The 15359-nt window shown below is 38.8% G+C and overlaps 2 protein-coding genes across 2 annotated transcripts; both read left to right on the top strand.

The window, feature by feature from the left end:
• Nucleotides 1–4879: 4879 nt before the first annotated feature.
• On the top strand, nucleotides 4880–5575 carry LOC126378745 (zinc finger protein 93-like). Its single transcript, XM_050027126.1, has one exon. It carries the CDS (start codon nucleotides 4880–4882, stop codon nucleotides 5573–5575), a length of 696 nt encoding a protein of 231 aa, XP_049883083.1.
• Nucleotides 5576–5829: 254 nt separating this feature from the next.
• On the top strand, nucleotides 5830–10764 carry LOC126378994 (zinc finger protein 423-like). The gene is made up of 2 exons (XM_050027570.1): nucleotides 5830–5956; nucleotides 9353–10764. The coding sequence occupies exon 2, from the start codon at nucleotides 9559–9561 to the stop codon at nucleotides 10330–10332; it is 774 nt and encodes a 257-aa protein (XP_049883527.1). The 5' UTR covers nucleotides 5830–5956; nucleotides 9353–9558; the 3' UTR covers nucleotides 10333–10764.
• The last annotated feature ends 4595 nt before the right edge of the window (nucleotides 10765–15359 follow it).

Raw genomic sequence — 15359 nt, 5'->3', positions numbered from 1 at the left:
AAGAGCGTGGCTCTTAAATTGATGATGATGATGATATGAACTTATTTGGAAAGTGAAAAACGTCACCCTAAGTCGGTAATGTTTTACTTCAAAACATCACAAACAACAATAATCGACTAATAATCTACAAAATACATAACATTTACTTCTCTCTATCTTCTCAGCCTGTATCCACCCACTGCTGGGTATAGGCCTCCTCTCTTTCACGCCATCCTTTCCGGTCCTGTGCAAGTCTCATCCATTGCTTTCCGGCAAACCTCACAACACCTTACCTCACACCTTATTTAAATAAAATAATGTAATGTTCATCAATAGCAGGAAGGTACAATCAAAGAGCAAAAGTTCAGTCACTGAGCCAAGCGAATTATTTGTAAACAGTGGTGAAAATATGAAATTAGTTGTCATGATTACTTATTAGGCGATTACTCCACCGACAAGAGCGCAACTCTTAAATAAACAGAGAGAGAATTACTTATAAAAAAAATGTTTTTGTAGGTGTTTTTGGTCTATTACAGACACGACATGTAACCAGGTCTTAAGTGCAACCAGTTAATTTGTTACTTTGCAAGAAACTGATTGGACTTTTGGAGCTTATCGTACAGGGAAGTTTAGGCAAGCTAATGATCGCCAATGCGCAAAGGCGTTTCCATAACACACTCGCAACATGTATCTACGGTCACGAGCATTAATATGTATACACTTTGGTACCATGTCACATTAACTTTTTTGACAAATTGAACTGTAAGTCACACTAAATGTCAAATATGTTAGTGTGACAGAGTCCTAAAGTGGGTACATTATATTGCTCATGACTGTACGATAACTTATCATATGTTCATCCAAAATTTAAGAGCTTAGCTCTTATTGGCGGAGCTCTTACCAGACCAGTTTTATTTCTAAATTCATTAGAATAAAATAAAACACGTATTAAAGAAAGTGAACAACAGTATTTTCTGTTTTTAGGTGTAGAAGAAATAATCATCAACGTGGAAAAAGAAGACTATGAACTCCTAGAGCCGGAAATTACTATTGTAGAAGACGCTACTTCAGATTCCGCTGATCTATTAGAGAAGCTACAAATGAATGTTAAAGAGATTCTACTCAATTCTAACGCCACACCTTTGAAAGGTCACAGCCCTGCCGGTTACGAATGCTGCTTCTGCGAAGAGAAGTTCACACTCCCAGGAGATCTGAAGCAACATACGTTGACAGCACACGAAGAAGCCAAGATTGTTTGGATGAAAGATAAACCTATCAGCAAATTCGTAGCCATGATAGACATAACTTCACTTCAATGCACGATTTGCAAGCAAATTATCGACAACTTAGAGCTTCTGTTGGTCCATTTAAGAGATTCACACCAAAAGGAAGTATACACAGACGTTAGAAACCAAATAATGGCGTTTAATCTTGAACCTAATAAGTTCCAGTGTTACTCTTGTAAGCGTGTCTTCCCCAAATTCAAAGCCCTAAGACGCCACATGAATGAGCACAACCAAAATTTCGTTTGCGTCGTCTGTAACGCTGGTTTCATAAACAGCCATAGTTTAAACTGCCATAAGGTAGTGCACGAACACGCGCGGTTAGTGCACAAATGCGCGTTTTGTGACAAAGTTTTCGAAGGACAACGCCAGAAGAAGTCTCACGAAAGGTCAGTGCACACCGATATTGACAGGTTAAACCCTTGTGAACAATGTGGGGAGGTCTTTAAGAACTACGCGAAGAAGGTAAGTCATCTAGCTGTTGCCCACGGCTTTGTCTCCGTAGAGTACAAATGCTCGGAATGCCCGAAGTCTTTTCCGGCGCGAAGTGACCTGATGACGCACATGAAGGAAGACCATTCGATAGAGCCGCGCTTCCCTTGCGGAGGATGCGAAATGAAGTTCTTAACAGCTAAAGATTTAAAGGAGCATTTGGTCGAGCATACCGGCCAGCTCCGTTTCAAATGTCACATGTGTGACAAAGCTTACGCGAAGAAATCAAACCTTCAAGAGCACATGAGGTGTCACGACCAAAAGCGATTCAAATGCGACGTTTGCTTACGCGAGTTTTTACACAAATGTAGTCTGAAGAGGCATTTAGAAAACATACATCAAATATTTAAACATTAAGCTTTATGCTCACGGTCCTCAGGTCCTAGGTTCGAATACCGATAGGGAAATATCACCGGCTAGTAGGCCGATCACCCGATTGTCCGAAAGTAAGGTGTTCCGTGCTTCGAAGAGCACGGTTCCGAAGAATACACGGTATGATTGACATCGTAACGAATACTTAGGGAGAAAATTCCACTTGATATGAACTCAGAATCATGTTCTGCCTCAGTTTTCGTTACGATGTCACTAACACCCTGTATAGTCGTTACTATGTCGTGTCAGGGGCCTCTGGCGGCTCCCACACGAGAGGAGAAGTTATTTAGATGCATCATTTGGAAGTGCAATTGTAATCCTATTACCTCCTGTTGGGATGTAAGCAGTGGCGGCCCTAGGGTGCGAGGTGTGCGACCGCACCGGGCACCGAAATAGGAGGGGCAAAATCAACCGAGACTGGTCTACCTTAGGTATATTTCGGTGGCCGTAACCTACATAACATAAACAGCCTATATACGTCCCACTGCTGGGCACAGGCCTCCCCTCAATCAACCGGAGGGGGTATGGAGCATAATCCACCACGCTGCTCCACTGCGGGTCGGTGGAGGCGTTTTTACGGCTAATAGCCGGGACCAACGGCTTAACGTGCCCTCCGACGCACGGAATCATCTTACTTTTTCGAACAATCAGGTGATTCAAGCCTGAAAAGTCCTTACCAAACAAAGGACAGTCTCACAAAGTGATTTCGACAATGTCCCCATCGGGAATTGAACCCGGACCTCCAGACCGTGAGCCTAACGCTCTAACCACTAGACCACAGAGGCCGTAACCTAATCGACAAATATTGTATTTTGACTGAGGGGGTGCCACTTTGAGGTCTTGCAACAGTCCGCATGTTTTGCTAGGGCCGCCTTTAGATAATGAGAAGGATAAGCATGTCATGGTAGTAACCTACAGAGACTGCAAAAGATCGCGAGGAGTGGGAATGCAAAAAAAGAAACTAAATCGTAAAGTCACTTTTATATTAATTATTAATAATATTGTAATAAATAATTTCCTATATAATAAGCAAATTGTAATAAAATTATTTAATAAACTATATAAAAGTGATCTGACTAAATGTTTATGTTTTTAATTATAATTTTTATCAACAGCAGTACTTACATACCAACACGGGCGGCCATGACTGCAAACTGACCGCGTTTGTAATATCAGAATGTGTCAGTCTAAGGATAGACTCTCTCTCTCTCTCTTTATTTAAGAGCTGCGCTCTTGTCGGTGGAGTAATCGCCTTCAATACTCCATAGATAGGGCGTGTAGAACGGTGGTTGCCCCAATCGCCTTCCGTTCCGCAGTACACCGACCAATTTCTCAATCGGTGATGTTCTAGCTAGAGCCCTACCGGAATCCATTTCCTCAACCTCTAACCAGTACTGATACCGCTGCTGCCCGGCATCAGGGGTGCGCTTTTGAAGTAGCGGCGCCTACTCGCTACGTCACAAGATCGTCATAGAACCTAAGTAGCATTTTATAGGTTAGCCCGTCCCAGTGAGCTACCCACTACGTTCTGCTAATCCTAAGGATAGACTGAGAGGGGTTATTTATTGTACATTCGCTACAAAGTAAACTTGCCACAGAAAAAAATATGTGTAAACTCGCCACAGTTCTATTTTTTATGTAGTAAATTGTTTATTATTAATTTTGATTATTGTAAACTCGCCACCATTGCTTTTTGTGTAACGTCTGCAGAAAAATCAAACAATAAGTAAAATAAAAACATTATTTATTTTTCATAAACAGCAATTTCAACCATTATCTACTTGAAAATCACAGTTCTCATGTGGCTGATTTTAATTTCTTATTAGTTTTCATTGGCTTTTAACTCGTACTCTCTTAATTATATTAATATAATTATTCGCTAAAAAAAATTAAAAGATTGCTTGCTATCGCTACTTTTAGCAAAAAATATGTGAACTGAGGATTTGTGGCGAATTTACATCATCCATTACCTACCTGTGGCTAATTTACACATATTTTTAATGCATGTGGCGAGTTTACTTTCAATGTATGGAGTTTACAAAATGTGGCGAATGTACAATAACCCAAGTGTAAGAATGGTAGGCTGGATGAAACGTAACGCAAAGGTGTGTGAAAGAGAGAGCGAGGAGTGAGCGAGAGAAAAGAGACGATTGCGGAATGGAATGACAGGAAAATGGCGGTCGGTTGTTTTAAAAAATAGAAAATGTATTAAATTCTTGAAAAGTTTTTAATAAACAAGGATTGAAGAAATATAATCGATTCCATAATGTCAATGGTGAAGTGTATCCATCCATTAAAAGTGTCCACATACTGTCTGCTTGGAGTTGCTGTAAAAAAAAAAACGAAAAAAAATTAGTTTAAGTTTATATCCTGCCCACTAAACATTACAATACAAAAACGCTTTATTGCACATATATTATAAACACAACACAAAAACAATTACAAAAATCTCATGAGAAGCACAATTGGCAGCCTTATTGTTAAATAGCAATTGCTTGCAAAAACTTGCCTTATTGCTTGTTGCTTACTTCTTTTCTTTCTTTGACTTACGTCATCATCATCATCCTAGCGTTATCCCGTGTTCACAGGGTCCGCTTACCTAACCTGAAGATTTGACAGGTCCGGTTTTTTATCGAAGCGACTCTCTGTTTCACCTACAGGAATCGGAATTACCTACGTTCGTAAGTTTAATTTCTTTACTTACTTACATTAAATTTTAAATAAAGATTTCTCTTGCAGGTACCACGAGGTCAATGCAACGAACGGAAGAAGAATGTGAAGAAATAAAACTGAAGAAGAATTTGAATTTCTCTTCCTTCATAACTATAAAGCCCGCTTCTAAAAAGCGGCGCTCCAGCCAAAGTAGAGCTTTAGAACAGAAATCAAGAATAACAGAATTAGACTTACAATATGAGAACATAAACAAGATATTGCGTTGTTCTAACGCAACTCCCATAAGATGCTTTGTAAGCTCACGATACGCCTGTAGCTATTGCTTCGAACAGTTCCACGATCCAAAAGAGCTGAAGGGCCATACGCTATCGCACTCCGATAACGCAATACCAGATTTCCTCAAAATCAAAACTTTATCCAGATACATAGTGTATATGGACATAAGCAACTTGAAATGCAAAATTTGTGACCTGGAAATCGATGATTTGGACAGTTTAACGAACCATTTGAAGACAAATCATAACGAAACGGTACATGAGCTGAAGAACCACATAGTTCCTTTCAAATTTGGGGATGATAGTGATGAACTGGCGTGTGTTGAGTGCTCGAAAACGTTCGATGATATTTTGACTCTACAAGAGCACACAACAGGTCACTATAAGAACTATAAATGCGAGTTCTGTGAGGCAGCGTTTCTCAACCGAAGTATGATGATACAGCACAAGAAAGATGCACATAACGTGGACCAGAAAGTCAAATATCAGACACATGCATAGGCAGACCCCGTACACTTTTTCTTACCTTTGATGGGTTTGCTCTTGGCCCCAGACTTGCCCGAAGGCATTGACGAGGCCTAAGATGGAGCTCGCCCAGAAGGTGCCTGTTCACTCTGGCCTTGAAAGCACCCGGGTTATATGCATTCAAAACACCTCGTTTTACACAGACACTACATTTGATGTTTTCGTACACGCGCATCTGTGTGTGTGACGTGTAACGCTATACTTACGATTGAAGACTAAACTAAAAACTATGTCCGAGGGGGGGTGAGGTAAACCTAGCTCAGACGCTGGTGGGGAGCGGAGAGTTGCCTTTCTATACGCAGTATTATTCCTTATTCTATGATGCTTACAAGCATGCAACGTTAAAAACCAGAAACGGTGGGTAAGACAAAAAAGTTTTTCTCCGTAAATTTTTATCAAACTACCGTCATTGGTGTAGGAACGGTCAGTATATTGTTGGACGCGCTCGAGGACGATCGTTTTGTCTTGTCTTCGCGCTGGTGGGGAGCGGAGAGTTGCCGTTCTGTACGTAGTGTTATTCCTTATTCTATGGCCTTATATTCTTATTTCGTAAAAACATCTCCACCAACCCGCAGTGGAGCAGCGTGGTGGAGTATACTCCATACCCCCTCCGGTTGATTGAGGGGAGGCCTGTGCCCAGCAGTGGGACGTATATAGGCTGTTTATCTTTATAAATGTCTATGGCATAGGTATCTACAGCAATGGCTCCCAAAGTTGTCGCAACTATCTAATACAAGTTTACAAATTCGGTACCCACCTCTAGGTAATTCAACCTTAAGTACCAAAGTTTTTCACCGGTTGGCTCGGTCGATTAGTATGTCGTTCGCTGTCCACTCCATATTACATTGATATTCTACAAAACATAGTGAGGTAACCCACATTTCCGAGAAATGCATTTTTATGTGACCAAACCTGTATTGGGCCTGTTTTCCCTTCGCGGGTTGGAAGGTCAGACAGGCAGTCGCTTGTGAAAAACCGGACCTGTCAAATCTTCAGGTTAGGTAAGCGGACCCTGTGACAAACGGGATAATGCTAGGGAGATGATGAGTATGTTGCAAGGTGTTCGTAACCAAATGAGATTTTATAAAAAGGCTCACTGATACTAATTCCAGCACAAACCATCTAGATACTTAATTTTATTTTAAGTTATAAGTACAACCTGTCATTTTCTTATCCGCCGAAAAGGAAAGGGACGGGCAATCGACAGGCGTAAATATTATGGAACGCACGTCAATTTTAGGCAGATATTAAAAAACCCTCCTATAATTTTATTTTAGTCAATAACCCGACAGATTTAGTTGACGCACGTAAATCGTGTTACATATCAGAGAGATGCCTTGCTTTTTCGTCCGGGTTATTCATTCATTTTAAAATTAACAGTTGTCAATCTTCCGTCCCTTTCCTTTTCGGCGAATAAGAGAATGACGGGTATAACTTAAAATAAATTTAAGAGGTGTCTGCAGGAATCGAAGCCAATAACTAATCAGAACTGCATCCTCATCTCCTCCTAATCTAACTTTAGGCTATAATAGACTACGTACCCAATCCATCGGACCCGATGCGTCGAGATCGGGTAGTGTAGTAGCACATCGATTGGTTGTGGGAGAGGGGGGGTCGCACGATTTCGCTATATATTCAATAATACCTACCTACACCCGATGCATCGTGCCCTATGAATCAGGTAGTCTAATGAAGCCTTCAACGATTTATGCCTATAGAAGTAAGAATATATGTCGTAACTGTGAACGCTGCTCCGGAAATACTTAAAATAAATATATTTTAGACTTTGAAGGTTGTACATTATTTCTACACGTATGTTAATAAGTATGTAGGTATCATCTTTTTCTTAATTCCTACCACGTTGGCCTAACAGAAAGTTCGATGAGGTGTGCGTAATTAGTTCTTCTTGCGATGAATGACTCCGTGAGCTTATGTTATGTTATACTTCATACAAAACACCTCGTTTTACACAGACATTACACAGTTGTGTTATCGTACACACGCATCTGCGTGTGTGAACGCCCTACGATTGAATACTAAAGTACGTAACGAATAAGTAGGTAACGAATACTGAGGGGGGTGATTCAGCTGATTACATAAATAGCCTATATACGTCCCACTGCTGGGCACAGGCCTCCTCTCAATCAACCGGAGAGGGTTGATTCCCTCCGGTTGATTGATTCAGCTGATTATTCCGAGTTAATATCAAGTGGAATTATCCATCGCAAAAGTATATAATTGAAAATAATTTCGAAAAACACAAAAACAATCATGAATTATGCGTCGGAAAATTCGACTTGACACCTAATAAGTTAGAATCATGGTCGGAATCATCCCCCTTAGTATTCGTTACGATGTCTGTGTTGCTTAATTTAGCTTGTGTAAATATATCTTTTTTGACATTGTGCCAGTTCTCTAGGTTTACCTACACACATTAGGTGAGTCAATGGGTTGAATCTCAGATTGTTTAGATATCAATATTCCTTCTTCTTCTATCGTGTGGGTTGTGAGGTGAATTACCAACCTGGTGTCAGGGTTACTACTGAGCCGCCAAAGGCCCCTCATCTCTACGTACATCAGTAAGTAGTAACCGGGACCAACGGCTTAACGTGCCTTCCGAAGCACGGATCGTCTTACTTTCAGACAATCAGGTGATCAGCCTGTAATGTCCTAACCAAACTAGGGAAGTGACTACAAAGTAATTTTTGTGAAAATGAAATGAAAAAAATGAAAAAAACTTACATTAAAGACTGAAACGCAAAACTACTAGATATCATTTCAGCTACATTTTATATTTTCCTCATTGCAAATGACTAAATAGAAAATTACTAGTTCGAAACATAACTAAATAGCTTGATTGACCATTTTAACTTCTTTAACATTAAATACAATTCATCAGCATCAGCCCATTAACGTCCCCACTGCTGGGGCACGGGCCTTCCCTATGGATGGATAGGGAGATCGGGCATTAAACCATCACGCGGGCCCAGTGTGGATTGATGGTTATTAACGACTGCTAATGCAGCCGGGACCAACGGCTTACCGTGCCTTCCGAAGCACGGAGGAACTCTAGTTAAAGACTTTTTTTTATGGTTACCCAACCTATGACCGGCCTTTGCGAAAGTTGCTTAACTTCAACAATCGCAGACCGAGCGCGTTTACCGCCACCGACCTTACCGAAATTAGGTATTACTGAAAATTCCATCCTTGAACATAAATATTCTTTAAATAAGTACCTAGATATATTTATTATTATCATTTCTAAACAGTTTTGTATGTAGATATAATTATTATAATGTATTTCATATATTGCACCTCTTTTTATTCTCCCGCAGATATTCTTATACTACCTCTGGGTTGGCTGGAAGAGATCTCTCTTAGAGATAAGTCCACCCTTGTAAACGTCCATTTCATGTTTGTGATGTAACTAGTTGTTAAGTGCAATAAAGTATATAATCTAGATACTATGTGATGAAATAGATAATGTAATTGGTAGAAATTTTAATCGTAAGCAGAAAATAAAACTCCTTATTTAGATCGTCCTTCCATCTTGGTATTCTTTTTTATTACTGCGTCAGTTATTAGCGACATCTGTTGGATTTTTTGGTTACTACGTTACATTTTCAAATATCTTTGAGATTGCCTAATTGGTTCATAAAATATGCGCTAGATGGCGCTTGTCCGTGACACCATATTAGCTGTAGACTTAAGTACTCAATGTACCTTTGTACACCTGCACTTTTCTTTTCGCAGCTCGCTTGCAAAAGGCAAAACGGGGAAGGCTGATCCTAAAAGAAGACAAACTGAAGAGACATAAGCCTGACAAAGTGAAAAAACCCGCGCTTAAAACTGAAAAACGAAGGCTCAAAAAGATAATCCTTAGAAAACCCGAAGAAAAGAAGATAACGATACATTTGAAAAGAGTGAGCGAGTTGGATAGACATTTGGACAACATCAGAATGATTCTGCTTTGCTCTAACGCGACTCCAATCCGTTGTCATGCTGGTGTTGGATACAAATGCTGTTTCTGCTCAGATCAGTACGCTAAACCTTCGGATTTAAAAGAACATACATTGTCCAAACATGATGATGAGACAAAAGCTTCATTTATGAAGCGAGCAACTATGGTCAGGTACATCGTGAAGCTAGACATAAGTTGGCTAGCTTGCAAACTATGTGGTGGCAACATGAAAACTTTAGAAGACCTAATAAGCCATTTAGTATCGAAACACGAAAAGGTTTACTACTCTGATATTAAAAACCATATCATTCCTTTTAAGTTCGAAACCGAAGGTCTTAAGTGCGCTGTTTGTTGTAACGACTTCAACAACTTCAAAGTTCTGTTGGAACATATGAATGTGCACTTCAAGAATCATGTCTGCGAGGTGTGCGGGTGTGGATTTGTGAATAAGCACACATTACAATGCCACAGCTACAGACATATAACTGGGGTGTTCAACTGCTCACATTGCCCTAAAGTCTTCGATACTAAAGTCAAGAGACGGGACCATGAAAGATCTGTCCACGTGAAAGCGAGTAAAACCAACAAATGTGGGTATTGTGATGAAAAGTTCTCAGATTACAGGAAGAAGAAGGATCATGAAGTGAAGGAACATGGTGCGACGCCGCTGGTGCTGAAGTGCCAGGCGTGCGACGAAACTTTTAATGATCAAACTCTTCTGACAGTTCATACGAAGACTTACCATTTGATGGAGAGAAGAATACCTCATTAATTATCGATGAATTGGAAGTGAAGTGATTTGCTTTTAGTAGATGGCTCGGGCCTCTTCACTTCTTGGCTGGACAAGTAGAACGCCGAAAGCTCGAATGATACGCTATATGGTTCCAATATCTTACTTTGCTTCAGTAGATTTATATCACGGGACTTATTGAAGATTTGCCGAACTGAGGCCGAACGCTGAGGGCTCTCACTCGGCTTCCGAAGAGTCCATGACGTTTGCTCGTTGAAAAAGATAGCTAGAAGTTTGGTTTTCCTTTTTTTTACAGCAATCTTTTGTTGATCAACAGAAGGTAATACCCGTTTTATATACACACTTACCATTCATTTCTATTAGCAAAATTCATAATAGTTTCTCGCTTGCTTGTTTACTTTATCGTTGAATTTTCCCTGTTTTGATTATGAATTAAATGTCTTAAAAGCAACTTTTATTCCACTTTTATTTTCGTTTTCAAGTGCTCCTTTTCGCTACAGTACCTACCTACGTAAATACAAAACCGATTAAGTACATACTTTTTGTTTTATTTTGAGCGTATTTTCCCTATTTCCAAGTCCAATGTTGTCTAGAAAGTTCTCTATGACTAGGAGCCAAGGACCAAGTATTTGCTAGGAGCGCATACATCGACAGAAATTATGTATTACTGAGAGGTGCAAAAAGGAACAGGCGCTGGCGAGTCATCGTGTGCGTAGTAAGTTTCATTGAATGACAAACATAAGTAATTTTAAATATAGAATGATTAAGTTAGGAACAGGACAGAAAGACAGCGCACAGCCTAGTGTGAAAGAGAAAAAATATTGTTATTAAAAAAACTATCGTTATTATTTCCTATTTAAATATTCCGCTGAACGAAGGATGTTAATTTAGAAGCAGGACAGATAGATTAGCGGACAGATAAGTGCGACAGGGACATAAGCAAATGTATTGATATGACAGCCGTGAAACCATGGCAACTCATATATTTATCTCCTTTTTTAAATGGAAGTATGTAATGTGTCAAAAAGAAACAGAGATATTTTTGTAGGAAACAGAAACAATAGCGCCCGACTGTATGCTGACGAAATACTACTAAAATTTCGAACTACCCTCAACATACATCATAAGATGATTAATTTGAGAACGGGATAGAAAGATAGTGTACAGGTAAGTGCGAAAGAGACGTGTATTGTTCTGAGAGCTGGTGTCTCAAGCAATAGTTGCTGTGTGAAAGCGAACTTCTATAAACCTATGCTTTCCTGGTACATTCATCTGAGATTCACAGCAAAATTACCGAATTAGCAGCCACCAAATTTTTTTTTTCTCCTAATGCATATTCCGTTAAATTTAGGATGAGAACATTGAGAACAGGACAGAAAGATAGTGTACAGTATAATCCGAAAGAGTACTATACTTATTGTTACCAAACATTCATTTACTCCAAGCCAAATTTTGAACAGCCCGCCATCATCAAATAATTTTCAGATATTTATGACAGTGTGTTTGGCTCATATAGGACGGAAATAGTATAATAATATACAGCCTAGTGCGAAAGGGAGATAGGAAAATGTATTACATGACTCTTGTATGTTTATCTCCATTTTTAAATGGATGGATGTAATGTGTCAGTAAGAAACAGAAATATTTTTATCCGAAACAGAGAAACAATAGCGCCTGACTGTATGCTGACGAAAAACTACTAAAATTTCGAACTACCCTCAACATACATCATAAGATGATTAATTTGAGAACGAGACAGAAAGATATTTATACAGGCAAGTGCGAAAGAGATGTCTATTGTTCTGAGAGCTGGTCTCTCAAGAAATAGTGGCTGTGTGAAAGCGAACTTCTACAAACCTATGCTTTCCTGGTACATTCATCTGAGATTCTCAGCAAAATTACTGAATTGGTCCACCAATTTGAAACTGATGTTTATTTTTCTGCTATTGCATATTCCATAAAATTTAGGATGTTAATTTGAGAACAGGACAGAAAGATAGTGTACAAACTAATCCGAAAGAGAAAACTAAACTTTTTGTTACCAAGGCCCGACATTAATTTATTCAAAACCAAATTTTGAACTGCCCGCAATCATCAAATAATTTTCAGATATTTATGACAGTGTGTTTGGCTCATATGGGATGGAAATATAGTATACAGCCTAGTGCGAAAGGGAGATAGGAAAATGTATTGCATTACTCTCGTATGTTTATCTCCTTTTTTAAACAGATGTGTGTAATGTGTCAGAAAGAAACAGATATATGTTTGTCGGAAACAGACAAACAATAGCGCCCGACTGTATGCTGACGAAATACTACTAAAATTTCGAACTACCCTCAACATACATCATAAGATGATTAATTTGAGAACGGGATAGAAAGATAGTGTACAGGTAAGTGCGAAAGAGACGTGTATTGTTCTGAGAGCTGGTCCCTCAAGCAATAGTGGCTGTGTGAAAGCGAACTTCTACAAACCTATGCTATCCTGGTACATTCATTTGAAATTCACAGCAAAATTACCGAATTAGCCACCAATTTGCTTTTCTCCCAATGCATATTCCGTTAAATTTAGGATGTTAATTTTAGAACTGGACAGAAAGATAGTGTACAAACTAATCCGAAAGAGTAAACTATACTTATTGTTACCGAACATTCATTTACTCCAAGCCAAATTTTGAACTGCCCGCCATCATCAAATAATTTTCAGATATTTGTGTATAATGTGGAACACCACATGTCTGTGCTGGGTTCGAACCTGCGACCTCAAAGTGAGAGGCAAGCGTGCCCTCAGCGCTCCCCATTTGTCATTTAATGTCATGTGGCAAATCTACAATAACTTAAAGATACATAACGGACATAGATTGTTTTCAGGAATGAAACAATAAAGCGGAGTGTAGGAAGCAAAGTATAATTTATTTATTTATTGTATATAGTACACAGAAACGAAGTCAACACAATTTTACACAAAAACAGATAAATGGTTCAGCTTATTGATATATTATTTATCTTCAATTCCAATTTGTCGTTGTGCCGACCCCGCTTAGAGTGGGATGATGATGCATTTCAAAGGAATGTATAATAAACCAATAGGAGGAAAAAATATTAGGCCAAGTTCGGTTATTTTGCAGCGAATCGCAGATTAATGTACCAGGATAGCATAAGTTTGTAGAAGTTCTCTGGCAACAGCCAATATTGCGTGACAGACCAGCTCTCAGAACAATAGACGTCTCTTTCGCACTTGCCTTTATAATATCTTTCTGTCCCGTTCTCAAATTAATCATCTGATGATGTATGTTGAGGGTAGTTCGGAATTTTAGTAGTATTTCGTCAGCATACCGTCGGGCGCTATTGTTTGTCTGTTTCCGACGAACGTATATCTGTTTCTTTCTGACATATTACACACATCTGTTTAAAAAAGGAGATAAACATACGAGAGTAATGCAATACATTTTATGTCCCTTTCGCACTAGGCTGTATACTATATTTCCGTCCCATATGAGCCAATCACACTGTCATAAATATTTGAGAATTATTTGATGATGGCGGGCAGGTTAAAATTTGGAGTTTAGTTTCCTCTTTCGGATTAGTCTGTACACTATCTTACTGACCTGTTCTCAAATTAACATCCTAAATTTAATGGAATATGCAATAAGAGAAAAATAATAAACATCAGTTTCAAATTGGTGGCTGATTCGGTAATTTTGCAGCGAATCGCAGATTAATGTACCAGGATAGCATAAGTTTGTAGAAGTTCGCTTGCACTACCAATATTGCTTGATAGACTAGCTCTCAGAACAATAGATGTCTCTTTCGCACTTACCTGTAGTATATATTCCTGTCCTGTTATCTAATTATTCATACTACAATGAATGTTGAGGGTAGTTCGAAATTTTAGTAGTATTTCGTCAGCATATAGCCGGAAGCTATTATTTGTTTCTGACAAACATATATTTGTTTCTTTCTGACGCACTACATACTTCCATTTAAAAAAGAAGACAAATGTATGCGAGTAATGTCGGGTCTTGGTTTAATGGCCGTCAGAACACATTTTTCTGTCACTTTCGCACAAGGCTGTATAGTATATTTCTGTCCCGTATCAACCGTGATGTAAGTATTTAAAACGACGTACATTCCATTAAATGTAGTATGTTAATTTTAGAAAATGACAGAAAGATACGGTACAGCCAAGTGCGAAAGAGGACTTAGGCTCGACATTAATTTACTCTAATAAACCAAATTTTGAACTACCTGCCATCATCAAAATATAATTTTCTAATGTTTATGATGGCGTGATTGGATCATAAGAGGACAAACATATAGTATAGAGCCTAGTGCGAAAGGGACATAGGAAAATTTGTCGTTTTCACAGCTGTTAAACCAAGGCCCTGACATTATTCTCACAGGAATATTCGAGAGTAACGTCATCTTCTTTTTTAAATGGAAATATGAAATGTAATAGAAATAATCATATATGTTTGTTTGTCAGAAACATCGAAACAATGGCGCTTGGCTGTATGCTGACTGTATGCTGCTGTGCTATAATGTTACCATTTTAAAAAATTGAAAATGTTTTTACTATTTCTTTACTCCGTTTTTTTTTGTTTTGGTTTTCCCCGAAGGGTAAGGCAAAGGGAACTATGCCCATACAGCCATGTCTGACGTATTTTTTCTCTTGATGATTAATGAAATTATGAAAGGTGATGTTGATGAAACCTAAGCCCCCCACCCTCGGAGTAGACTCCTACTCCGAACCCCAAACGAATTAACTCAAAAGTCTGCATAAACTTTCGAGTTATGAAGCGGCTTCTTGGCACGAAGCGAAAATAGGCAGATGCACTTTGTTTATTGAATTCTCCAATATAATAACACTCGCGAATGTCTTCCGACTAACTTAATGCGATCATTAACGACAAAACACCACTTCGTATTAATTATTTACATTATTCAATGAAGAAAGCAACTATTCCGTTCCCGTTTCCCGCCAAAAAGCCTTTCTTTACTCCGCTTCACATAAATTTGTATGCCATGCTTATTATAATACTTCTTCTT

This window comes from Pectinophora gossypiella, chromosome 27 (assembly GCF_024362695.1).
Source record: "Pectinophora gossypiella chromosome 27, ilPecGoss1.1, whole genome shotgun sequence".
NCBI classification, from domain to species: Eukaryota; Metazoa; Arthropoda; class Insecta; order Lepidoptera; family Gelechiidae; genus Pectinophora; species Pectinophora gossypiella.
This window is presented reverse-complemented; position numbering and strand designations above follow the sequence as displayed.

Excerpts from the sequence above, each read along its gene's own strand:
- LOC126378745 (XM_050027126.1), top strand. The coding sequence starts at position 4,880 with ATGCAACGAACGGAAGAAGAATGTGAAGAAATAAAACTGAAGAAGAAT.
- LOC126378994 (XM_050027570.1), top strand. The coding sequence starts at position 9,559 with ATGATTCTGCTTTGCTCTAACGCGACTCCAATCCGTTGTCATGCTGGT.